Raw genomic sequence first — 27,695 nt, 5'->3', positions numbered from 1 at the left:
ACCAGACAAGTAGAAAAGGTCAAAAGCTATGCACATATGACTATATAAGATGGTGCTAAGTGAAATGAACCCCAAGATAGAGACACAAGAGTGTTTTTATTTTATTTTTTAATTTTAATAAATTTTATTGTGATAATACCATACAGAGGGGTTACAATTACATGAGCAAGGTAATGAGTACATTTCTTATCAAGCATTGTTGCCTCCTCCTTTGTTTTTCCCCTACCATCCCTGCCCTCTCATCTCCACAACTACACTCCCCCCCACCCCCCCACCCGCACACACCAAAGTTGTAAAGTTCGTTTTTCAACATAGGATTTTGTACATCTCATTATTGCAATGGGTCCACCTGTATCCCTTTAAATAGGGATTTGTTTTTATCCCTTTCCCTCCCCAAATTACACCAACATCAACTACAGTGAAAATAGGGGTTATACCATGGGGGAGGGACATACAAAGCAAAAAAACAATCACCTAATAAATATGTTAGAAACTATACAAGAACGAAAAAAACACTTGTGTCCTTATCATTTTGCCTAACATCAGCTTATCTGACCTTTTCTGCTTGTCTCAGAAGTATACTAGTTATTGCAAATAAGGGAAACCATGGGACCTATGTTTCTTTGGGCCTGGCTTACTTCACTTAATATAATTTTTTCCAGGTCTTTCCATTTCCTAACAAATGAGGCAATGCCATTCTTTCTGATGGAGGCATAGAATCCCATTGTGTATATATACCACATTTTCTTGATCCATTCATCTACTGAGGAGCAACTGGGTTGGTTCCATATCTTAGCTATGGTAAATAATGTTGCAATAAACATAATCGTGCTGGTAGCTTTAGTGTGGTCTTGTTTGTGATCATTCAGGTAAATAGCCAAAAGTGGGATTGTTGGGTCATAGGGGAGATCTATGTGGAGTCTTTTGAGGAACCTCCATACTGCTTTCCAAATGGCTGAACAAGTTTACACTCCCACCAACAATGCAGTGGCATTCCCTTCAGACACAAGAGTTTTTTTCTTTGTTGCTGTTGTTTTTAAAGTACTTATAATGTACCATGTGATTTTTTTTTGTTTCTTTTGTATGTTCTTCACTTATGGTATAACCTCTGTTTTCATTGTATTTGATTCTGGTACCCTGCATCTTTTATATACATTTTTTTTCTAATTTTGGGTGGGGAAGGGAATGCTCAAACAAAGATACAGGTTGACCCATTGTAACAATGAGATGTACAAGGCACTATGTTGATAACGAACTTTACAACTTTGGGGGGTGGGGAAGAGAGAAGTTGGGCAGGTGGGGAAGGAAGGGATGGTAGGGAAAAAACAAAGGAAGGGATAACAATGCTCAATAGGAAATGGACTCATTACCTTAATCGTGTAACTGTAACCCCTCTGTACAGTATCTTTACAATAAAAAATGTATATGAAAAAAGTGACTTCCCCATGCCAAGCACCAGTGTAATCTGAGCAACTCAGGAGGCTGAGAGCTGAGGATCATGGTTTGAAGCCAGCCTAGGCAGGAAAGTCCATGAGACTCTTATCTCTAGTTATTCACACACACACACACACACACACACACACACACACACACACACACACACACACACACACACACACACACACAAAAGCCAGAAGTGGCACTATGGCTCAAGTGGTAGAATGCTAACCATGAGCAAAAGGAGCTCAGGGACAGCACTCAGGCCCAGAGTTCAAGCAAAACAAGTGGCTTCTCCTTCAAGGCAGTTTGAAGTCATGCCTTCCTGAATCATTACCACCACTGGCGCACCCATAATACATGATATGAACACCAAAATGACTCTGGGCCTGTGTCTTGCACGCTGGTCCATGTCCAGCTATTGCATGTTATTTATCTGAAATAAATGAGATTTTCTGTTTTCTTCTCAAAAATAAATGTGCTTCCTCTATGTGACTCTCTAAGCATCCATACGATGGAAAGGGAGTTCACCTAATGTTTAAGATCAGAGGAAGCTCCTCTTTTCTCAGGAAGACTCAGAAGTAAATAGAGACCATTTCATTTCCTGAGCCTCTATCTTCTCCATGCTGAAGCTTTCCTTCATGAGCATGAGCCATGGGAAGTCATTCCTGCACTGTTTGATCCTGAAATGAATCACTTGGGCCAGTGTGAAACACAGTCCAAAAAGCCTAGGTGCAAGTGGCTCAATCCCTACTGCCTATTTGTCCATATATTTGGATGACTTACGTTGTACTCACATCAGGGTTCAATATTTGTTTCTCCAGTAGTCAGAACTTTGATTTGTGTGGCTTGCCTTCAGTTTCAGTGATAATCATTATTACCCTTTCTCAATTATTATACTAATTCTTCCTCATCTTTTACTGTTTAACAATGGCACTTTTAAATCAAGGCCTGCCAAAGTCATTTGTTCATTATAGATGCTCAATCGATATTTGTGGAATGAATAAATGAACAGATAATGGTGTAAATGTTCTCACCATGGAGCAATACAGTCAGATCTGCCAAGTCTTTGATTTTATTACACAAATTATATATGCCATACACATTGAATTTAATAAAATAATTTCATTTTGGGTGTGCGTGCCCCCAGAAATAACTCCTGACTGTTTTTATGTTATAGTGGGATCTGGTGTCTTTCTCTCCCATCTCTGCTCACCCGTTAAATCTATCAGGTTCCCATTGCAAACCTGTTCTTTCATCAGTGAAGCTTGTATAGTCCATGATTGTCATTCAGTTGTTCCTCTTCTCTCCTCTGGCCTCTTATTTTCTTTCCACTGTTCAAAGCTTCTTTAATAATCTAAGATTATAGAGGTTTGGCATGACATCCATGAAAAAAAATGAATCAATTACACACCAGTGCAAATTGTAAAAATCCACATATGTGCAACACTTACACTCAGTAAGGACTTATTTTCTAGAAAAGATACTCTTTCAAATCCTCTACCTTCTACTTTCTCTAAATACTCCACTCCAGCATGGGTACAGTAAGACATTTAAACATGGGTTTAGGTATATTCTAAGCAAGATTTGTACTTACTCATCAGAGTTTTCCCCATAGTGTTTAGCAAGGAATTTCCCATGCAGAATTTGTCCAGTCAACGTTGAGGGAAGGGGACAGAACAGGGAGAAGGGAGGCAGCCATTATGCAAAGTATGGCACTGCCTAACAAAATTCTGTCCAAGATCAAATTTCTAGAGGCAAGTATGTTGATGCATACTTGTAATCCCAGCAATTCAAGTGGCTGAGGTAGGGATGATTTGTGGTTGAAGCAAGCAGCCTGGGCAAAAAGTCAGGAAAACACTCATTCCAACCAATAAGATGGGCAGAAAGGTTCATGCCTCCAATCTCAGCTACACAGGCGGCAGAAGTAGGAGGATCACAGTCTCTAGTCAGGCCCTGGCAAAAAAAAAAAAAAAAAAAAAAAAAAAAACATAAAACTCTATCTGAAAAAAAAAGCAAAAGGAAATGTATTACTCTACCTGCATTGCAGTTTCCTAACTCCACATTACTCAGTAATGAAACCCAAGTTTCTAGCTCCCTTCCAACCTGATCTGGGCTACACTATCTATGGCACTTGCTTCCACCACCCAGGAAATCCTTGTCTTTTCCCAGACGTGCCATTCTGTATTTTGCTTCATCCCTTTATGCATCCTGTTCATCTGAAAATTTCTCTCATCCACTTCAATTGATGAGTCCAAATGGCTTAAGACCTAAATAAAATGTGTCACCTCCTCATTGATGTCTGTCTGTCCTGTCCCAGCGCAGCAGTAACTCATTCTCATGGATACTCATATGTCTTGTATCTAATCTTCTGGCCCTTATTAGAGAATATTAACATTTCATTTCTCTGTTTTCCTCTGACCCTTTGAGGGTAGAAAGTCATCTCTGTATCTTCATAGTTAAGCCTGAGGGCAAGGTGCTATATTAATTGCATTATTGATGAGAAAACAGAAGAACTGAGAAGTTAAAGAACTTGCCTGGTGGGGTTGGAAAGTTGGCTCAGTGGTAGAGTTCTTGCCTCGCATGTATGAGGCATTCAATTCCTCAGCACCACATAAGAAGTGGCGCTGTGGCTCAAGTAGTAGGGCACTAGCCTTGAGCTGAAGAGCTGAGGGACAGCGCCCAAACCCAGAGTTCAGCCCCCACAACTGACACACAAACATACACACACACACAAACATGCACACACACACACACACACACACACACACACACACGAACTTGCCTGGCTTCTGACAACCAGCACTTTGCAGAGCTGTGATTTAAACTCTGGGAATGTGGGCTCAGAGCTCACTCTTCACACTACTTAGAAACAGCTCTCTCCCATAAAAACGATCGTGTTGGTTACATTGCTACCTTGACTGTGGTACAAATATTAACATACATTCTGATCCTTCGTCAGCTGGGTTCATTATTTATGTTTGTACCTGATATATATAGTAAATAAATTCCATTTTTAACTATCACTCTGTAATGTATGCTAGTTAAAAATCTACCCAATAAATCTCTAGCTTGGTCCCAGATGCAATGGAAATTAATGTGGGTGGTCTTTTCCACTCAGGGGAGATTGTTATTTTTATTTAAATTTCTTGCTCCTCTATCTTGTTTCTTCAACTAGCTCTTCAGCTACTCAAAGTCTGGACTCTTTCTTATATTTTAAGGGTTCCCACAGGACTTAGATTTTCCCTGTTCACAGTAGGTAGGGAAGCTTTTGCTAAATAAATTAGCACGTGCACAAAATTGCTTCCTTGCTATCAAACTCTAACAATATTTTGAATATTTAGGAGCTGAGGAGACTTTACTTCTCATGGTTACAGCTTTCAGAAAATTGCCTTTGTTGGGATGGCAGAGATGGAGCAATGACTTGTCCAGAAACCCCTTCCTTCCTCCAGAAGGAGCAGTCCTGTGCTCCAACCTTTTACACATCCCAAGTGCCCTGCTCTTGCTCCTGGCTGACCTGTTCTGTGCATGTTCTCTACCCCTTGTGTTAGGTATATTCTAAGCATTATCTTACTTAATTCATATCTGAGCCTTTTTAATAAATCTCTCCTTCCCACCCCCCCCTTTTTTTAAAAAAAACAAAACAAGGAAACTGAAGCTTTGAGTGGTTAGATCATTGGAACAAAGTCTCAACCACGCAGTAACTGACAGAGTTGGTATTTAAACCAACGTCCATCTACCTTCAGGGTCACATCTTATTCACTAGCGTAAAGTTCCTTTCCTCTTAAGTGGTTCCTAATTACTTCCTAACACATGTGGGTTCTGCTTCTTATACAGAATGGTTTTATTTTCCTCCACATCTTTGTTTTAGTTTCCTCCACTCTATGCCCCCTCCTTTAAAAAAAAATAAAGAGGGGCTGGGAAGGTGGCTCAGTGGTAGAGTGCTTGCCTTGCATGCATGAGGCCCTGGGTTCCATTCCTCAGCACCACATAAGCAAAAAGAAAAAAGCCGGAAGTAGCGCTGTGGCTCAAGTGGTAGAGGGCTAGCCTTGAGCTGGAGAGCTGAGGGACGGAACAGCGCCCAGGCCCAGAGTTCAGGCCCCACGACCGGACCCCCCCCCAAAAAAAGACTAAAAAGTTTCACACTTTTTTTTTAACTTATGAAGGAGCTAGCAACTCATCTTCACTCTCCAATCTGATGACCTTGAGTGGGTGGAGGTTGCTTCTCCTGATATGCTTATCATTCTTCTCTATGGATACCATTCTGTCTTTGGACCTCCCCTTTTTGGACCTTCAAAACAAAACCCCAAATAATAAGTCCTTACTTATAATTCCATCCCATACCTGGGCCCTGAATCATTTGGATTGGAATCCTTGTCAATCTTTGAACCAAATGGAATAATTTGTTGGTCAGTCCAAACTTTTGTAATAATAGTTCTCTCTCTAATCTCAAGCCTACCACAGATTCTTTATCCTCATTGCCCACACCTGGAAATTTTCTCCCAATCTTCTCTGGGTGATTTAGAAATACCTTGAGATGCATTAACTATTAAAATATGCCCCCTTTGTCTTCAATCCTTGTGTCAGTCTTGCTCCAATGTGAAGGAATGCTGTCCGTGAACTCTATGGTAACACAGTGGCTACAATGAGCACAGGCTGGCATCATCGAAATCAAACCTATTTTAGACCACTTTGGGTCTAGGCAACAGTGAAATTACCTTAGAAGATGGCTGGGGAAAAAAATAGATTACATTCATTTCTTGAACAGGGGCTTGCAGAACCAACCAAGTAGAAAGGAATGTTGAGATGCATTTAACCTCATTAGTTTCCGTAGGACTGACTCTCCAATCCATCAGAGTGGAACTACATTAGTGAAACTCAACTATTTCCAAATCTCATTTACATAATGGATGAGATGTGAAATGAGCCCAATGCAAAAGGAGCCACCCAGAGGCACTAAAGTTTATCACAATATGTAAGAGTTCTTTTAGATCATTGCATTAAATTTCTACTAACAAGATAACAAACTAATTGTCTGTATTACTGTACTAGCCCAAAGTCTGTTGGGTACAGTCTTGAGCAAGAAAGATAACTGAAGTTCCAGGGACTGTGGCCACCGAGGGGTGCTCAAAGGGAGGTGAAGAGTGCTAACTTCAGCTTCTGCTGCCCCTTTAAGAAATCCCAGCCACCTCTGTAATCTGATGGTGGACTTTGGCTTTATTAGTGAGGTAAGCGAGGATGAGTAAATCAACTGTATCAGACAAGCCTCAGGACATCTAGAAATTGATCATTCTGCCGAAATAAGCACTCTGTGTTTATTAGCTGGGAGTTCATCACTATCGCTTCTCCTCATCCAATTCCTAAGAGATTTCAAAGCCATCATCATGGTATTAGCTCGTCTGACTGAACTACTAGAGATAAAGATTAGGAGATCTATCTAATGATGGGTCTGAGTTTCTGTGATTCCTTTTTTTTTTCTCCTGTTGCAAAGAAGAGAGCTCTGCTGGCACACACTCTCCAATGTGCATGCCTGCACACGGTCACTACTTTATATTCCATAGGAATGCACATTTTATAGTGGAATAAAGTAGGGGATTGGAAGAACTGGTACAATGCAACTTCCCTTTACATACAGAGATGTCTACTTAACAAGGGGAATAGATGCCAAATTGATTTCTCTAGCCAGATACAATAGGGGTATATTTCACTGAGAAGTATAATTAGATTGCCTAATCATATTTATAATTCCTATCTCCATATTTGGCCAGACTTCTACAGATGTGCCCATGAGAATACGTACATATGGGGCTGATCTTTCACAAACTAGTAAATGTGCATTTATCTATTTATACATATATTTATGTATACACATGCACTAAGCTTCTGATATCAGGCTCTTTTCTCACTGTGGCTTCTAAATAAGCAGTAATCAAAATGCAAATAAGGTGACCCAGTTAGCATCTCAGGGAGATCTGTATTACCATGCAGATGTGCTTTGTGTACTTTAGCGGTAAAAAGGAAGACACCATACAAGATGTGTGTATATTAACTGATGTTGATTGCTAAGCCCTTCACGTTAGGGAGAATCTAGAGAGAGTCTTCCAGAAACAATGATTCTACTGCTTATGGTACATCTGCCGCTGTGAACCTGGTCTGTTTTGAATCTACCTTGTGAATGAAGAATCAGAATCATGCATCAGGAAAGCAGGAAGATTACAATCAGAGAATGAAACTTTGCAGCACAAAGCCTGCATGCTGGTCTGGGATGCTGGGACACAGCTCAGCTCTCCTCTCTATGTGACACCAGGCAAAGCAAGTCATAGCCCCTTTCTATGCTCAGATGCAGAAAGGACTTTCTGGTTTCCTTCCAATTATAAACTACCTTGCTTTATTTTGTTCAGGATCCTGTTTTTATTTGGCAATAACCTGTAATATGTTCTGTGTATGTTATGGTAGCAAATTCTTAAGCTACCTAATCACCAAAGATATAAAAAGCATATCAGCTGCATTGTACGTCTAAATTGAAGTCATGAATTGTTTCCTCCCTCGGTTATTATATAAGCTTTTATTCGCTGTTGTTTCCTGTCCTGGAACTTGAACTCAGGGACTGGGTGCTATCCCTGAGCCTATTTGTGCTCAAGGTTAGCACTCTCCCACTTGAGCCACAGTGCCACTTCTGGCTCTTTCTGAGTAGCTTATTGGAGATAAGAGTTTCACAGACTTTCCTGCCCAGACTGGCTTTAACCTACAGTCCTCAAATCTCAGGCTCCTAAGGAGGTAGGATTACAGGTGTGAACCACCAGTGCCCGGCTCCAATTATTATTATTTCTAAATTCCTGTGTGAGTGTGTATGTGTGCGTGTATGAGAGAGAGAGAGAGAGAGAGAGAGAGAGAGAGAGAGAGAGAGAGAGAGAGAGAGAGAGAGAGAGAGAGAGAGAGAGAGAGAGAGAGAGAGAGAGACTGTGTAGGAATTAACTTAGGCAAGGATTATTACCTGAGTTTAAAGTATCCAGAAACTTTTGAGTTAGAACAAAATATGTTCTATTTCTATGTTTTTCTCTCTGCAAAATGATCTTGTGTCTGAGATACAAGAAGATTTTCATCTTGCTCAATGTGGGACATTACCTCTTTGCAGTATTGCTATTTGAAGTATCTCCTTGATGATAACAGAGGGTCAGGAACACCTAACATCTGCATCAGTAGAATTTACTGCAAATGCCTCAATGTAAATCTCTAAAAGGTCCCAGCAAATGCAAATGTTATACCTGGTTTCTGCACTAATAAAGCATTAGAGGCAAGAGCTAATCAGATTTTTTTTCCGGTCATGTGGCCAGAACTCTGGGCCTGGGCACTGTCCCTCAGCTCTTCAGCTCAAGGCTATCACTCTACCACTTGAGCCACAGTGCCACTTCCAGCCTTTTCTGCTTATGTGATGTTGAGGAATTGAGCCCAGGGCCTCATGCATGCAAGGCAAGCACTCTACCACTGAGCCACCTTCCCAGCTTTATCTGCTTTTCTGCTTTTGTTCTGGTCATTTCCCAGACATAGCAAGCCCTTCTTCATTTCTGGTTATAAAATTCTATCCAACTTTCTAGAGTGGAATTTTTGCATTCATCTGTCTTCCTAAATGAAGAGTTGGTCCTATACAAAGAGAGATAGAGGGGATAGAACTTAATAGTATCTGGCACTTGCAGATTCTTGGTGAATGCTTACATAAAGAGTAGATGAGAAGCAGACAATATTGGAGCCCACATGTAATCTCATTTTTCTCCTGACACAGGGAGCATTCATTTACCCTCCTAATCATATCAGCTTTATCCGCTTCGTAAGTGTGTATGTCATGTTTTACTCTCTACTTCAAATCCATCCCTACCTCAAATCCATCTCCTCCAAGAGATTACATCTTCCATGTTCCATCTCCTCCAAGAGATTACATCTTCCATGTTCTGTTACTCAGCTTTCAATTAATTGCTAATTTCAGAATAATTTATTCTAGGCATATTGTACAGTATCTGCTTGAATATTATCTGCCTTAATTTCATCTCTTTTTTGTAATACTGGGGCTTTTTTTTGGTAAACTTGTGGCTTTGTGCTTGATAGTTTGGTGCTCTACCACTTGAACTACACCTCTAGTCATGACTTTTTTGATTTTTTGGAGATGAACTCTAGAAAACCTTCTGACCTAGTGTGTCCTCCAGATGTATCTTCAGGTGTATGTCCTCCTAGTATGACCTTCTAGATCTCAGCCTGCTGAGTACTCTGGTGAGCTACAATCATCAGGCTTAACTTCATCTGTTAAGGTCTTGAGCTGAAGTAAAATTCACTGGACACAAAATTAATGTGATAGAGCCACTGTCTCTCTTTAAGCAAGTTGTTTGGTATCTGTAAATATCCTGCTTGAAATCCAGCTCATGCTCCTGTCTCCAAGCTGTGCTCTCAATTCACATAGCAAATGATGCCTTCTTCAGGTATCTTCTGTTAGCTTGGCTCAGGAATCATGGGGCTATATCCATCTGGGTGAATTTTTGCTAATTCACACAAAGATGTCATATGAGTAATAAAGGGCCTGCCTTTTAATTATTAAAATTGTTAAGCACTTTAATCATTGCTGTTATAAACAGTAATGCTTACCCTTATAGCATGAAGAACATATGAGAACTAATTCTTAAAGAGCAAGAGGTTTAATTGTTTTAACCAGTACCATCTGCATGGTAAGACAGATATTCAGTAAGTAGTTGTGGAATTAATGAATGAGACAACAAAAATAATCTTTTTGTTGATATGGACACAGAAAACTATGGTTTCCTAAACCATACGGTCTCTATTACTGAGTTTATATTCTTTTGCAACATATATTCCTCTTGTTGGCTACAAGGGAAGTTCATTTGCTCACAATACAAAAGGACAGTATCAAAGTCAATAATGTCAAATTATTTTATTTGTTGGTTTTGTTCCAGAAGACTATGGTTCTCCATAGTTCTGTTATGGTTCTCCATTACTGGGCTCATATTCTTTTTTTTTTTACATTTTACTTTTTGATTTTTTTATTGTGAAAATACTGTACAGAGGGGTTACAATTACATGGGCAAGATAATGAGTACATTTCTTATCAAGCATTGTAACCTCCTCCTTTGTTTCCCCTTCTCATCCCTTCCCATCCACCCCCACCCCCCACCCAATTCTCCCCACTACTCCCCGCACCCCCCCCCCCGCACTAAAGTTGTAAAGTTCATTTTTCGACATAATGACTTGTAGTTGTACAAAGGAGTTGCCATTCAACAAAAGTTTATGAATACAATGTACCTTGGTCAGTGTTGCCCTTTGAATATTTTTTTATTCTTTGGCAACATATATTCCTCTTTTTAGCTACAAGAGATAACGTCAAAGTCTGACTAGACAACCAGCATAGTTAACAAGAAGTATAATTATCATGTTTGCTGGAGCAGTTGTCTCTTGTTTAAAATATATATATATTTATAAGATGATTTCTTTGTTGCTTTGTATGTCCCTCCCCCATGGTATAACCCCTGCTTTCACTGTATTTGATGTTGGTATGTATAATTTGGGGAGTGGAAGGAAAAAAACAAATTGTTTAAATAGGGATACAGGTGGATCCATTGCAACAATGAGATGTACAAGACATTATGTTGAAAAACAAACTTTACAACTTTGGTGCTGGGGTGGGGCAGGGAGGTTGTGGGGGAGGGGGAGATGGGAAGGGATGGGAAGGGGAAACAAAGGAGGAGGCAACAATGCTTGATAAGAAATGTACTCATTACCTTGCTCATGTAACTGTAACCCCTCTGTACGGTATTTTCACAATTAAAAAAAATCACTCACTGGTTTATTCAAAAGTTAGGAAAAGAATATTGAGTCAAGAGACTTGAATGCTTTTGACATTGCTTCACACACATACATGGTCTGTGAGCTGGGACAAATCACCTGTTCCCCTGGGCCTCTGTTCACTCATCTATGATTTAGAGACCTCAGCATCTACTTTGTGTTACCTGCGGAGATGGGAGAGAGGAAAACAGCGCAGTGCATGTCCAAGTTCTTTGTAGATTAGAAACCACTAACTTCACAAAGTATCTTTCCTCCCCATTCACACCATCCTGAACATAAGGGGGGGATCTGTGAGGTGACAGGAAATCCAGCTGTCCCAATGATGGAAGCCTCTCTTCATGCCAGCCTAGTCCTGATCGACACAAAGCACCAGCTTTGAAATTGTAGAATCAGAAAACTAACTAGGCTGTTGAACCAACGTATATGAATTATATGCTGTCAACCAGATATTCTGCTGACTGTAGTAAATGTTGCAAAACAAATTTCATGCAAGTACACAGCGGTGATTCCATCATCTCCTTTACTTTAAGGAACCTGTGTGGGTGACCTAATGGGTCGGAGGACGTGGATTTCACCATCTCTTACCAGCCCCTTGGTTTCAGATGACCTTTCTTAACTTTCCTTATCTTGAGAAGGAGAATAAACAGTAGCCAGTGTACAAAATTTGTTTGTGTTTGTTTTCCCTATAAAGAAATGAGATCAAGTAGATAATGACTTTTATAAACCTTAGTGGAATATACAAATGACACCAAGAAGCTGTTGCTTTTTATTACCCAAGGTCACAAAACTCATTAAAAGGACTCTGGGAAAGTCAGGCCCCATAGACTGCTTCTCTGCCCTGCCCCTGGTGACCTTGAGCAACCTGGGGATGAGGTAATTGAGCAGCAGCTTCTACTTGGGAAGAAACAGGATCAAAATATTGAAGCTATTGACTTACCCTTAAGGCAGTAAACAGTGCTTTGGTCTCTGACCTTTTCCCATCCTGGGGCAGTCAATAACCTAGCCACTAGATGCAGTGCCTGCCACTGATTTTGATTTGGGAGTAGTTTAACCTTGAACTGAGGTCCAAGTAACCAAGGCAACAGGAAGTCAGCTTGTGCATTGCGGGAGTGGGAATCCATAAATCAAGTCCCTAATGCAAACACAGTGCGCAGGTAGAGGTTTGAGGGGATAACTGGGCTATGAGAAATTACCCTGGAAAATGAGTAACTGTCCCTTGATAGGCTACAGACCTGTTTCAAAGAATGACTATATATATATATATATATATATATATATATATATATATATATATATACATGTATATGTATATATATATATATATGTTATGTATTTATCATTAGAGTTCAACAGGTTATAGCTGTATTTTTTTATTTCCACTTGCCTCTGTCTTTTAATTATGAGCAGATGTTGGATCCGCAATGTCATTAACATTATTATTTCCTCCTTTCAGAACACCCTGGCCTGCAAATATGCAAACCTTAGTGCTGTGTGTCTTATGTTGGGGTCCAGAATTAATCTACCAGGAACTCTGCACACTGTCTGAACTTCCCTAATGATCCTACTCCAGACCCAAGTCACCCTGCATTTTCTCATACCCCAATATAAACAGGGGTGCTACATCTCCACGGTCTTGTCTGAACAAAGCTCTATTTAGGTATCTTTGTGATCAACTTTCTGCCTCAGAAATCAGACTCATTGAGAAGGAATTCCCCTGAATGTCTCTCCACTGTGGCCTCACTCACCATGGGGCACCTGCTGCTCCTTGGGATGAAGGGAAACAAAGTCTCTCGGTAGCAACTCGCTCAGTATCCCTCTCTCAAGAAGCAGTTGCCCGTATCAGTCTCTCCCCCAAGTCAGATTGTGCCATTTGTTATATGTATTTAGACTGCCTTTGCTTTAAAATTTATCTAGTATTCTTGTTCCTGTATATTATTTCTGAGATCGTTTGCATTATCCTTTCAAAATAAAAAAATACAGACTAAAAGCCAAGATTGGCCATATTATTTTTTTCTTCAGTTTATTTCCAACAATTGATAAACTAGCAAGCAGTACTATAATCTATAAAGTCCTCAATTGTCTAGGGTTTTCTGAAGGAGCTGAACAGTGACAATCTGAATGACATAGTGTTTTAAGTGTTATTTTATTACATTTAACTCGCTCTATAACATAAACACTTGAGTCACAAAGTATGCCCAACAGAGGTCTGATCAAGTTTAATGACATGATGTGGACTGAGACTAATTTAGAGACTGTGAGCATTTGCATGGAAATGGGTACAACTGAAATGACAGAAATCACTGGGTTCCCAAGTGAGAATTAAATATTCATCTACTAATCCTGTTTATTGCCCTCTTTCCCCATGCATATCATAATTTAAACAAAGTTGTACCTGCCCAGCCTGTGTTCACAAGTACAAAGATGACTGATCAGTGAGTCTTATCAAAGGAGCAGCTGTCCAGTAGAACTTGAAGAGTTTGGGGCTTCAAAGTGTGCTGCAGAGCCTTCACTGAGGGGTTCACTGAGTGAGCATGTAAGGAACCAAATTGAGGAATGTTCATTAAACTCTTACCCACTCTCCTTATTTTATCAGATTTATTAGTGGACTCGTGTTAAGTACATACATGTTTAAGCAGACTTGTGTTCAATACATCAGTCATTCTACCTATGCTCTGATCAGTGTCTACATTTTTTCCAAACTGTGTTTGCTTCTGCACTATAAAAAAGAAAGTTTATGATTTTTAAAAAATATTAACAATAACAAAGGCTAGGGAATAGTTCTGAGCAATCTTTACTCAGAATAAATCCTGTTAACTGTTTGATTTGATCACTTTACAGATGTTTCTCTGCACAATTTAAGTGTATTATCCTGTACATAGCTTATTGTAAGCATATCTACATATTTTACTAACAAAGCGTATTCCACATATTTGTGAATCTTGAGGGTTTTACCTTGCAATCATTCTATTTTATGTGGAAGTTAGATTCGGCTTATAAACATATAAATAAATACATTGGGTACTATGCACTATGTCTACAAATCTATTAACTAATATATTGTAGATTCAAGAGAGAACTCAAATAGTGTAATTTCTCAGAAAGGCAAAGTCAACGTTCAGTAAAATGAAACACTAGGAAACAGGAACTCAAAAGGAGTGGCGTCAAGGAGAAAGCAGCAGACAAATGAAGAGGAGAAAGTGGGGAGAATACAATCAGAAATCCAATGTATATCCTATAAAATTGAGAAGATGAGGGAATGGGTGGACAGGGTAGGGACGGCTGAGAGTGTTGAAAGAGGTGACATTGATCAAGATATATTCATCAACTGCTTTGTTAAATGGCAATGCTTTTGTCCAACTACTTAAACTACTTTTGTCCAACTACTTATTTCAAAATAGAATAAAACACCCAGGCACTGGTGGCTCCCACTTGTAATCCTAGCTACTCAGGAGGCTGAGATCTGAGAATCACAGTCCACAGCCTGCCCAGGCAGGAAAGTCTGTGAAACTCTTATCTCCAGTTAATCACCAGAAAGCCAGAAGTAAGAGCTGAGGCTCAAAGTGGTACAGCACTAGGCTTAAGTAGAAAAGCTCAGGGATGGCGCCCAGGAGCTGATTTCAAGCCCCACAACCAACAAAAAAAAATTTTAAATGACAATGAAATAAATTTTTTGTTAAAAAAAGAAATGGTATGGCTATCTGTGGATTCTCAAGCAGTAGGGTTTTTTGGTTGTTGCTGTTTTCTTTTTGTTCTTTCGTTTTGCTTTTTGTCAGTCATGAGGCTTGAACTCTGGGCATGTGTGCTGTCCCTGAGCTCTTCAGCACAAGGCTAGTGTTTTCCACTTGAGGTACAGTGCCACTTCTGGTTTTCTGAGTGGTTTAGTGGATATGTGTGTGTGTGTGTGTGTGTGTGTGTGTGTGTGTGTGTGTGTGTGTGTGTGTGTGTGTGTGTGTGTACATATATATACATACGCATATAATACATACACACACACAATAGAATTCTATGCCTCCATCAGAAAGAGTAGCATTGCCCCATTTGTTAGGAAATGGAAAGACCTGGAAAAAATTATATTAAGTGAAGCAAGCCAGGCCCAAAGAAACATAGGTCCCATGGTTCCTCTTATTTGTAATAACTAGTATATGTCTGAGACAAGCAGAAAAGGTCAGATAAGATGATATCAGGAGAAATGAACTCAAAGATAAGGACACAAGTGGTTTTTTCTTTCTTGTTATTGTTTTTAATGTATTTATAAGGTTATTTTTTTTGTTGCTTTGTATGTCCCTCCCCCATGGTATAACCCTTGTTTTCACTATATTTGATGTTATAATTTGGGGAAGGGAAGAGAAAAAACAAATTGTTTAAATAGGGATACAGGTGGACCCATTGCAACAATGAGATGTACAACATGCTGTGTGGAAAAATGAACTTTACAACTTTGCTGGAGGGGGGGGGAATGTAGTCGTGGAGATGGGAGGGCAGGAATGGTGGGGGGAAAACAAAGGAGGAGGCAACAATGCTTGATAAGAAATGTGCTCATTGTAACCCCTCTGTACAGTATTTTTACAATTAAAAAAAAAACATTTTTTTTTAAAAGGAGTCTCAGGGACTTTCCTGACTGGGCTGGCTTTGAAACGTGATCCTCAGATCTCAGCCTCCTGAGTAGCTAGGATTACAGGTGTGAGCCACCGACGCCCAGCTCAAGCAGTAGTTTTAAAGATCAGAGTGGAGAGAAGGTGGAAGGTAAAAGGTAAAGGAGAATGTCAGCAAGGCTTTCGCCTTAGGAGAGTAGAGGTACCTTTTCTACATATGGCAGTAAAGCCTTTGTGTCCTTATTATAGAACTTACTTTGACAGAATGGGGTTGTGGCAAGGTGTTAGTGCTCCCAGCGTAACAAGATGATCCCAGTCTAGCATCTGGCTACCTTGAAATTTTAAGCTCTAACATTAAGAGCAGTGTGAGATTATTCAGCTTTTCCTTAAGCTCTTGGAAATGAGTTCTCCTCATCTGTAAAATTGAGAAAATAGTAATATCCACACTACATGCCTGACTGGGTTGTCACAAGGCCCATGTGAGGCTGATCTCACTGTGGTGGAGAGATAATGGTGCTCCGTGAAGGGACTATATCACTCAGGTTGGTGGAGATGGAGAAAAAAAAACACTGTAAATACCTGCTGTAATAAAACCCAGTTTGTTGCTGCTGCTGGCAGAGCCTGATAGCCTACAAATGAAGGGACTGAATAGCTGGCCATTGGACGTGGATAAGACCCTCAGAATAGCTGGCCATTGGACATGGATAAGACCCTCAGATTCTAGACTTGTAAGTTTTTGCAGCTAGGTATGTAAAAAGTGCCAAGAAACTCTTCTTGGTCAGGAAAGAGAGCTTTAACTTTTGCTTACTGGTTAAAATTGGTTCTGAAATAGCAGTGGGGAAATCATACTTGTGATATTAGTAATCAAAAACAATGGTAGCCTCTGTAAGAGCACATATGCTAGACATTGTTCTAAGCACTTTACATGAAGTAACTCACTGGATGCTCACCACCACTCTTGTGAAATAGAATAGTTTCTAGGTCTTGTGTGTGTGTGTGTGTGTGTGTGTGTGTGTGTGTGTGTGTGTGTGTGTGTGTGTGTGTGTGTGTGTGTGTGTTGATCCTGGGACTTGAACTCAGGGCCTGGGTGCTATCCCTGAGCTCTTTCACTCAAGATTAGCATTCTACCTCTTTGAGCCACAGCACTACTTCCAGTTTTCTGGTGGTTAATTGTGGATAAGAGTCTCTTGGACTTTGCTGCCTGGGCTGGTTTCAAACCATGTTCCTCAGATCTCAGCCTCTTGAATACCTAGGATTATAAGTGTGAGCCAGCAGGGTGTGGCTCTAAACCATTTTTAAGTTTACAAAAGTTTAGAAATTCAAAGTAACTTACTCTTGATCACAAAGCTGAAAAGTCTCAGTGCCTGAATAATACTTGGGGGAAAAAAAGGTTCCAGAGAAGCTCGCACCAGGCTTGGAAACATCCTAATGACATGATTTAGGCTGCTTGTTAATACCAGACAATCAGAGGCTAACATATTAGCACTTGCTTAGCTTAGTGGTGATTAATATACTCGGTCTCCTCAACACTCTAGTAGGTTGATCTTTTATTGCAATAATTGACATGTATTAATTATATGTATTCAAATGGGGTGCAGTGGGATATTTAAATGTGTGCATAGGCTGTGCACTGTTCAATCCATCCTTCCTCTTCATCCCTTCCCAGCATGTAGCAACCACTGTTCTCTACCCAATAAGCTTTAAGTTTCCCTAAACGTCCACATAGAAGAGAGAACATGGAAGTGCTTGTCTTTTGTGTCTGATTCACATCATCTAACATAGTGTCCTCTAGTTCTGTCCATTTTGCTATGACAGGCTCTCATTTCTCTCCGTGGATGAAGAATAGTCTATTGTGTATATCTAGACTGCATTTTCTTCATTCGTTTGCCCTTTGGTTGGATGCTGAGCCTGATTGCCTGCCTAGATCATGTTCATTCCCCACCCTGACTTTAGAAATACTCTTCTTGGCACAGAAAATGCCTCTCCCTCACCTTTCTGCCCAACACAATCTGCACAGCCTGACTTCATCTCTTCTTGAACTTATCTCTACAGCCAGACATCTCTTCAAGAACCTAGGATGAGCTGCACATTAAACTGAGTGTACCTATAGTCTAGTTTTTCCTTCTCAGATAGTTTTGCCTTCCCATCTGGGTGAGATGTGAAGCCTCCCTAGCGAGAAAATTGTGGGGATTCCCCTTCTTGCTGTAGAGATAGGCGTGTTGGTTCTTAGAAGGCTAATGCGGGCCTGACAAAATCTGTCACTTCATTACTCCTCGGTCTACCCTACGTCCAGGCAGCCAGCCTACCATGCCATCACTCCTAACTTCAGCCACAAAATTAGTCATCCTTTTGACTTTTCCTTTACTTATTTCTAAAATTTTATTCTGTTCGTGCCAGCAGGAGGTCAAACCATGCCTGTGTTTGAAGATCCTAGTTAAGTTTTATGTTGTTTGTCTTCTTGTTCTTTTAAATCAACCACAGGTTCTGGGTTATTGTTTTTCTCAGGGATGCCAAGTCCTCACTTAAAAGTGGACCAGACAACAGCACATAGTAAGAGCGAGGGCTCAGTGTCTGCCATGATGACCAGGAAGAAGCCAGCTGCCGTGGACAGTGTTGCACTTCCACCCACTCCAGTGTTATCACTCCTCGCAGCATCTGCAGCCACGTCAGACACAGGTGAGCACTCCTCAGATGCTTTAGGTTTACCACAGTGAAGACAGATGTGGAGAAAGCCCATGGTGAGTGATGTGTTGAGTACAGGTAAGACTGCTTGTTAAGCCAACTTCCCATGGACCATGAGCCTAGAAAGTATCTCCACACTGGCTTTCTCACGTGGGTTGTGATCTAACAAAGGAACTTCGACTTGGAACCAGACTGCAAAGAATTCTGTGAAATAAATAATTGTTTACTCGTTTTCTAAAACAGAAGTTAAGAGTAAAGAAATGTGCCCCTGCCGGGCACTGGTGGTTCACACCTGTAATCCTAGCTATTCAGGAGGCTGAGATCTGAGGATCACAGTTCAAAGCCAGCCTGGGCAGGAAAGTCTGGGAGACTCTTATCTACAATTAACCACCAGAAAACCAGAAGTGGTGCTGTGGCTCAAGTGGTAGAGTGCTAGCCTTGAGTTGAAGAGCTCAGGGACAGTGCCCAGGTCTAGAGTTCAAGACCCACAACTGACACAAAAAAGAAAGAGAGAGAGAGAGAGAGGAAGAAAGAAAGAAAGAAAGAAAGAAAGAAAGAAAGAAAGAAAGAAAGAAAGAAAGAAAGAAAGAAAGAAAGAAAGAGACAGAAAGAAAGAAAGAAAGAAAGAGACAGAAAGAAAGAAAGAAAGAAAGAAAGAAAGAAAGAAAGAAAGAAAGAAAGAAAGAAAGAAAGAAAGAAATGAAATGAAATGAAATGTGCCCCAGCAACCTGTTGACAGTCAGGATCTTAAAGCACATCTCCAAACCTCATTCTCCCACTTGTACAATCAGAGTTGAAGCATGGTGGTCTCTGAGCTTCCTTGAAACACTGATGCATTCTACCCCACTTTCACACCAAGTCCCCAGTGGTTCCCAGAGTCCCCTAGAGTCCTTGAAGTCTGGGGTTTTCACAGTCCAGCCCCTTCCATCTCTCCCCACATTATCCCCAAGCCAATCCAATTTGACCAAGATCATCCCTTCAGATAGGATTTAACACCTGTGTTTGAGAACAGTGCTACTCACTTTCTGCTCATATCTTCAAGGCTCCCACCAGCCATAGCGCCTGCAAATGCTCATAGTACCCATGTCTCTACTGTGCATTTATCTTCTTGTAATAGACACTAGACAATGTCTATTACTTAATTTCTCCCCTGCAACCAAGGCTGTGCACACCCTAGAAGTGTCCATGGCTTAGATTCTTGCAATCATCATGGGATGCAGAATGATGGAACATTCCACTACTATTTGTATAAATATACAGTACTTAAAAATGACTTACGATTAGAAGCCAAGAAGAGACTCACTCCAAGCATGTGTCCTTATTCAGCAGGTGGTTTTGAGCAGATAACTTATCTGCATGCCTACCTCCTTCACAAAAATCACTGGCAATTAGAAAATAAGCCCAGTGGAAATAATCATAAATATTTGCAATGACATTTCCCAAATCAAGTTCAGGAAAATACTGGCAAGATTTTTGTGAGAAAAGAAATGTTCTGTGTTGTAAACTGAGTGGGGAATACCACCTGCCTTCCTTCCTGTTTTTCAGAGCTTTTTATTGAGCAGGACACATTGTTAAGAGGAAGCAGCATAGAATTCCACAACCTAATCTGAACATTAAATTTATCTTTCTGTGATTAGCTCGTGACATGTCTTGGAAATGGTACCCTCAATAGTTGTCTTGGATTAACCTGCTTTGGAAAGAATGAAGTCATGTCTCAAATATGATAATCAACCTTCATACCTTTCACACTGCAGTTAAGAGTGCCAGCTAGAAGAAGGAAAAGGAATGTCACAGAGAAATAGAGACAAGGCCATCCCTGAGGCTTGATGGACCAGTAGCACTTGTGTAGGAGGAATCTGGCAGAGGGAGCCAGGTAGACAGAATGCCAGAAGTAACTGATACCATGACTGGATATCTACCATGGGTAGACATCTACCCATGGTAGATAGAATAAGCTGGCTAGAGAATAAGCTGTGGGCTATGGGCTGTAGTGCTAATTGCTTATTCACCTTGTTGTTTAAGCACTGGAGACCTCACTTTATGGTTTCAGAAATTAGCCTCTGTTTCCGCTTTTGCTTGCCAAGCACAGATATTTCCCAGTGGCCAAAAGACAGGTGGTTTTCTCCTCCCCCCACCCCCCATTATCCTCCTCTGCATTTTTCTATTCAGTGTGAGAGAGACTGGTCTTGGGATTATGTGCTTATATAAGCTTACTTTCTATGCTTGCAATCAGTAAGTGATTTATAAATACTCTAAGCAAGTAGAAGAAGTAGGGATGGTGGATACTGGACTTTGACACCCGCCTCTCCTGGAATCAGAGCTGAGCCAAAGCACCTCTGTTTTCAGGATGTAGAAATGGGCTGTTTAGTTTTGACAATACTAAATTGTGACTCTCATGAGAATTGCAGAGATTTGGTCCATTTCCGGATCTCAGGCAGCTGAGCAGAAAATTGGAGAGGAAACAAGCCAAGTATCTACCCCAGATGCTGGAAGCCAGACTTTCCTGAGATTTCACTTCCCACAGATAAACAGCTTCCCACAAACCTGTGAGAACTGGGAATACACAGGCTGGGCCCAGATCCAGGTCCAATGCTCTGTTCCACACATGGAGAAGCAGGTGCCTCCCAAGATTCACTTGAGGTTACACAACTGGATTTCCTGATTTACTGCCTGGTTTGCAGTGGAACCCCACTTCTACCCTTGGCCCAACTAAGCAAAGACTTACTTCTTTTTTCCTACGAACACTTACTTCTTTGGAAAGCATAAATAAAACCCATAATCTAATGGAGCAGATAGCTCTAACTGAACTCAAGCACATAGAAGTCTGTAGGAGCTTGATTTCATTTAATTGACTGAACATTAATCATATGTACTTTTAATGATACAACTTACTGGATTTTTGTTTTCTTTAGATTTCTTTTATCTTTCACTATATGCAAAGTAAATTTAGACTTGATTCTGATTTTATTCAAGAATAAATTTGTGGATAACTTATTTTCTAATAGGTTATCATTTCTATACAGTGTCTTTGGAGAACCAGACAACTTCAAGTGTTGTGGGGGAGGATTGAAAAGTTAAAATAAGTTGATTTATAATGAAAATTTAATTTTTAGTGCTGAAGTTTAAAGTCAGGGCCGTGCATTTTCTATGGAGGTGCTTTACATCTGAATTATGCTTTCTGATCTTTATTCACTCGTTATTTTTGAGATAGGGTCCCACATACACTCTGGCTGTGTTCTTGGATCTTGATCTGCCTATTTTAGGCTTCTTGATGGAACTAAAATCACAAGTGCTTGCCACCACACCCAGTAACTTCTATTGAGATGGAATCTCTTGGACTTTTCTACCCATCTGTCCTGGCCTGAAAGCTCAGTTTTTCTAATCTCAGCCTTCCAAATAAATAGTACTACAGGCATAAGCTAACAGCACAAAATTTTTTAAAATAGACATAAATGGGTAGGGGGAGAAAAAATAGACTGAAGATACTGCAACAATTCAATTAATTAAATATTCATTTCATTTAAAATTAAGAGATGCTAAAATACCTAGTGTCCATCTCAATATACTAATTGATGCTCAGTAAGTAATCACTGAGTAGTAAAGGAATGGTTGAGAGGAAGCGTCTGTGTGTTGTTCCAGTGCTGAATGTGATTGAAGAAATTTGAGAAAGACATACTGAATCCCAGAACACTTAGAACTTAAATGAAAAACAGTTTACAGCACATTGTAGGCTGTTGGTAAATATTTTCTAAGTAACTAATTGCTCTGTCATCCTAACAATGCTTTTTCAAACAGGTGATCTTTGGTTACAGTTCCCTTATTTTATAAGCATCCAAGTATAGGAAAAATGATTGTGGGCCATAAGTTTAAAATAAACGGTTTTACTAAGTAAGCTTAAGTGTGTGAGCATGTAGACATGTGTGTGAAGAAGACCTCAAGCATTCTAGTTTAAGGCAGTTTTTTGTTGTTTCTCAAAATCTGAGACTCATGCTGGTTATGAAGGTATTGATCTGTAGAAGGAGCAGGAGCAGAGATGCAGGATCAAGGAGAGGGGGAAGAAGGGAGGCAGGGACAGCAGTGGTTGCCATCGGACCTCCAACAGGTCAGCTTGCGTGATCAAACTACTCAATAGTTATTGATCCACTGCAGTCCCCTGGCTCAGCATAGGAGGGCTGATGCAAGGGAGTGCCACATCATTATAGTAAGTAATTAGGGCTAATGCAGTAAAAGCTTCAATAAAGTTTGTTCAAAGTGATGCATAATTTGAAACAACTCCTGTTACACTTGCCCAATAATGATTTAATAACTATATCAGATAATCCATACCTAAATAAGTCAGGCTAATTTTTCTTATGCTCTGCATATTGAACTAAACTTCTTGGGAGGTCATGCAATATATAGACAATTTGTAAATTCACTCTTAAGTGTATTTTTTCTTCTCCTTGTATTTAACGGAACTATATTGTAGTTAGCTAATACAGGGAAGACCATATTAATAAGTAGATTCTGTTTGTGTGATAACTCAATAAAAAGCCTGAAAACAAAACAACTAGGCATGATGAAAAAGTTTATAATCTTTCTCTCTCTCTCTCAATATCTCTCTCTCAATATCTCTCTCCCTTTCTCTCTTTCCTTCTCTTCCTTTCTCTCCTTTCTCTCTCCTCCTTTCCCTCTCTCAAACTCCAATGATATTCTTTCATTTTAAGTAGAAGGAGAAAAAAGCATCTATCAGGGAGGGATGCCATCAGCAAAACCCAGTTGTTCCAGGTATAGTTCTGTGAGAGGTAATAGCAAAGTATATAACACTGTTCAGCCTTTCTTTTTTGTATAAAGGTAATAATCCATTTCTCTCTCAAACTGTATAATCCACTTTATTTAACAATACCAGAGCCCATGAGAAAATGATAGTACTTAAGTTTTACAAATTAGAAGCATTTTGCTTCTCATGGTATAAGGGCTAATAATAGGTAATATACTTAGTTATCAACCAAACTTTTAACTCAATCAAAACTTACTATACCCATCATCAAGATGGAAAACTTTAAGCTTAATAAAGCAATAGCATTGACAAAGAATAGTATGAATCCCACCTCCTAATTGTAATGGAATATAGGAAGCCAGACACCAGTGATAATAAAAATCGGTTTTAGCTCTCAAATTTTAATGTGTGATTTTGCTCTTCATCAACTGTCATGTATGAGAGGGATCTCTGAATGATAAAAATAATACCCTAGTACAAGAAAGCAGTAAGCAGGAATTTAAGGAGTGTACAATTATTGTTTTCATTTGCTTTCCGTTTTATGTGGAATTATTATCTGAATCCCCTAAAATAACAGAGGAATTTTGCCAAAAACCTTGTCTTCCCAAAACACCAAAACAGAGCAAATAAATGTTCAAGAACCATAAGGACACACACACACACACACACACACACACACACACACACACACACACACACACACACACACACACACACACACACACACACTAAATGGGACCTCAGTTTGTAAAATTAATTCTTAGGAGCCCACAGTCATAAAATATATAGATCTAGAAAAAATAAAGCTTAATTTTAAAACAATTGGTCAAATGATCTGAAAAGTACTACTGAAAAAGACTCCTGTTGAAACATCACAAAATGAGTCTGTGTTTATCTAGAAAGCCTCCCTCCCTAGGCTGCCACCGCTTCTGTGCTTTGTGCAAAACTGCCCTTTATTGGCTCTGGGCTACTGAGAGTCCCAGCTGGGCTGGAATCTGCTCCGCTCTCCTGGGGGACCCACCAGAGCACGCAAAAGTTTCTGAAAAACCCATCATTATTGTTATTTCTACCCAAAAAATGAGGAAATAAGTTTGTCTCTGATTTAATCTGGATCATAGGGCACCTGAGCCATTTCTACAATGACTAGAGCTATAACATTCCAGGAGAGCATCCCAACTGCCCCCAAATCTGTTCCCTGACTCCGCCCCCTCCCACCCACTTCCAGGCCCATCTCATAGAAACCTCAGCCATTGCAGCACTTCTTTCAGATCCCCACTGCCAGAGCATGGTTTGCAAAGGATGCCTGCCAGTTCTTGGTCAGCTCCTTAAGAAGGGACACATCATGCTGATAAAGACGTCCAAAGCAACAGTAACGAGCCTTCTTGGTATAGAGACTATATAGGAATACAGGCTTGTCTAGCAAGGTGGTTCAGTCCATGTCAACAACAGGCAACATAACCTCTGTGTTTAACTTTTCTGCTACACTGAATTTTTTTCCTTTGGACAGATGTCTACAAATTAACGTGCGGAATGACAGATTCTGTACCTGCAGTCAGTACCTGCAAGTCCCAGAAGAACAAATGTCTTTAATAACTTCTCTTAACAGAAGAGTGCATGGAAATCACTGGCCCTGTTCCTAAAAAGTTGGCAAATTACTCTTCCATGTCCATGAAATTTCACTAGAACAATGCAGTTCTTACCTCCTATTGCCTGCCCTTACTAGATGGTTAGCCTCAGACCTCAGTGTTCACGTTTATAAAATGGGAGAATCTAGGACAGGAATACATGAGGTAACACTCATGAAAAACCTTAGGAAAATACCTTACAAAGTATAGTACGGGGTTAGTCATCATTGCTGTGCTGTCATTATTATTACTATTGTGGTTGCTATGATGTTTTCTACTCTGAGATGTTTTGCTCTCTGGTACCCACATGGAATGCCATTTGGGTGATTAGTCCATGATTACTCTTCAAGACCCAGCAGGCCTTCTGTGACACCAATTTTGAGAAGCACTAAAGGTCAAGTTGGATGCTACAACCTCTGTGCTTTCTTTGCTCTCTATAAATCCATAGGCTGTTGGTCCTTACATTGGCACAGTGTTTGTACCCTCACTTATTTTCCACACTGAACTGGAAGATTGCCTGTCTTCTATGGTCAAATCTTCTCCTTTAAAACCTCAGTCCTCATTATATACTGGTTGAAATGTGTTGAATAACTGCTTCCTACCTGCACAAAACATGAAAACTCACACATGAAAATAAACACTCTAGTATTATATTTATTACAGTTGAGGGACAGTGATTTGCCTTTATTTTCCATCCTAGTACTAAAAACAGTAACCATCTCAAGAATGTTTAGCAGAAGGGACTAAAGGACATTGGGGGCCCCCAATCTTCTTTGTTGAATAATGGCAGCCCAACCCTTGGTTAATCACTAGGGTTACCTCAGAAGAAGATTATGCTTAAGAGGCAGCCTATATACAGAAATTAGAGATTAGAATATCATAGTATAGACAAAGAAGTTAGACCTATCTCAGGGAACAAACTGGTCATAGTGGTGCATGTTTGTAATCCCAGCAACATGGGAGGGAAAGGTAGGAGGATCCCAGTCTAAGATTAGTTATAAGACTCTACCTGAAAAATAAAACAGTAAAATAAACAGTAGTGTGGCTCAAGTGGTAGAGACTTGCCCAGCAATTCTAATTCTAAGGTCCTGAGTTCAAAACACAGCACCACAAAAAGAAAAAAATCTATGAGGTATTGGATGTATAGTATCTCCCCTCATTTGGAAAATCTATAACATTCTTAGTATGAACTACTTAGCGGAAGACCAGAGATTCAGGGACCTTTGCTGTACCCTAATTATTTTACATGTGATAGTTCTGGCTTGAATAGTTTCCCTAATCAGCAACCATTCTGTTTAGATCATCTCATCTAATGAATATTGGACATTGTATGAAATCTTAGGTTCTTGGGATCTGCGGGGGAAAAAATGAAAATAATAGAGGTAAAAAAAAAAAAACAAGAAGAAATTCACTCCTGAGCAATTCACAATCATATTTTGGTGCCAAGAACCTGTGGAATGCTGGGTACAGTCTCAGTAAACATGTCTGGACTGAGTTTAATCATTTTCTCTCCAGAACTGAAGGATTTTTTGTTGGTTTTTTTTTTTAAGACAGAAGGTTTAATGACAGGTTTGAAAGTGCTGCGTCGGTAAGAAGTTTAACTCAATTTATCTTCTCTGAATGCTTCATGCAGATTACATTCCCAACCACCTCTTGCTACAGTCAGACCCTCTTAAAAATAGAGTAATGATAATAATACATTTTATCTTCTTCTCAGCGATAGTATCATTCACACCTCCATTGAAGCCCAGTGGGAGGTTTGGCTGTGAGGCAGCAGACTCAGGGGGAGTCAGGTGCGATTATTGTAATGAGGGCTCCACTCTCTGTGAAATGCAGAAAAGAAAACCTCCCCTATGAGAAGCGATTTCTATTAAGATACTCGTTTTATATCAAATATGCAGGCTCTTCTTTATAAATGGGAGAGAGTGAGAAGAGACTCTTCTAGGGGCAGATTTTATGCAGCACAGAACGAAAGGGCACAAATATTTTATGACCGGTTCTGAGATGAAAGTGCAGCAGCTGCCTTGTTCCTTGGCTTTTCCATTTCCACAAGTCTAATTAGATTGTTGGTTTAATGGTGGTGAGATAATTTAGTGGCAACTGAAAGCAACTATGTTAATGAGAAGGGAACATAGTGCTTTGGGTTTCCTGTAATTAATGGAGAGTTTTTGAAAAACTTCGCAGTTCCAGTGAAGTTGGCATAGTGAGCCCAGCTGTGGAGACAGGGGTAAAGTCTTTCCTGCTCATTGCTGCAGAGATGGCCTCGGGCAATGTGGATGGGCTGTGTAATGACGGTCATTAAGAATGATTTTGAGTGGTCAAGGCAGGCTATAGTCAACTCTTAGAGAACAGCCTAAGAGAACAGAGTATCTTAGAGAGAAGAAGGCAGGGAGAAAGAACAGATCAAGGATTATGAGATAGGTTCGACAGAGAGAGATAGAGACCAAGAAAGAGAGATAGAGAGATGGTGACAGAGAAAAACAAAGTGTTTTGCCAATCACTTCATGTTGCAGGGGAGAAAACCTTGAAGACATTACAAACACTGTTTAACTGGGAGTTAGGAAAGTGGGTTCTTTGTTTGCCACCACACTGAGCTTGAATAGAACCTGGAATTAGAATTTAAGGATGGCGTTATTTTGAAATCCTCACTACAGTAAGCAGTGTAGTTCTTTTTTTAACACATTCCCTTATGTCACTGTATCTGTCCGAGACTTCTGAGTCCCAGGGTCCCCATCAATTAAATGGAAAAAATGTATA

The 27,695-nt window shown here is 40.0% G+C and overlaps 1 protein-coding gene across 2 annotated transcripts in view; it reads left to right on the top strand.

Annotated features, from left to right (window-relative positions):
- Setbp1 (SET binding protein 1) overlaps positions 1-27,695 on the top strand; it is a 359,817-nt gene that overhangs the window by 310,772 nt on the left and 21,350 nt on the right. For both annotated transcript variants that reach the window (XM_070029245.1, XM_070029244.1), the window contains one exon: positions 18,378-18,548. In XM_070029245.1, the coding sequence (XP_069885346.1) occupies positions 18,378-18,548 (171 nt within the window). The remainder of the gene's footprint in view (positions 1-18,377; positions 18,549-27,695) is intronic.

The sequence above is a fragment of the Dipodomys merriami genome, unplaced genomic scaffold (assembly GCF_024711535.1).
Source record: "Dipodomys merriami isolate MVZ:Mamm:240054 unplaced genomic scaffold, mDipMer1.0.p SCAF_2, whole genome shotgun sequence".
NCBI lineage: Eukaryota > Metazoa > Chordata > Mammalia > Rodentia > Heteromyidae > Dipodomys > Dipodomys merriami.
Note: the sequence above shows the minus strand (reverse complement) of the source record. Positions and strands in the feature narration are given on the sequence as shown.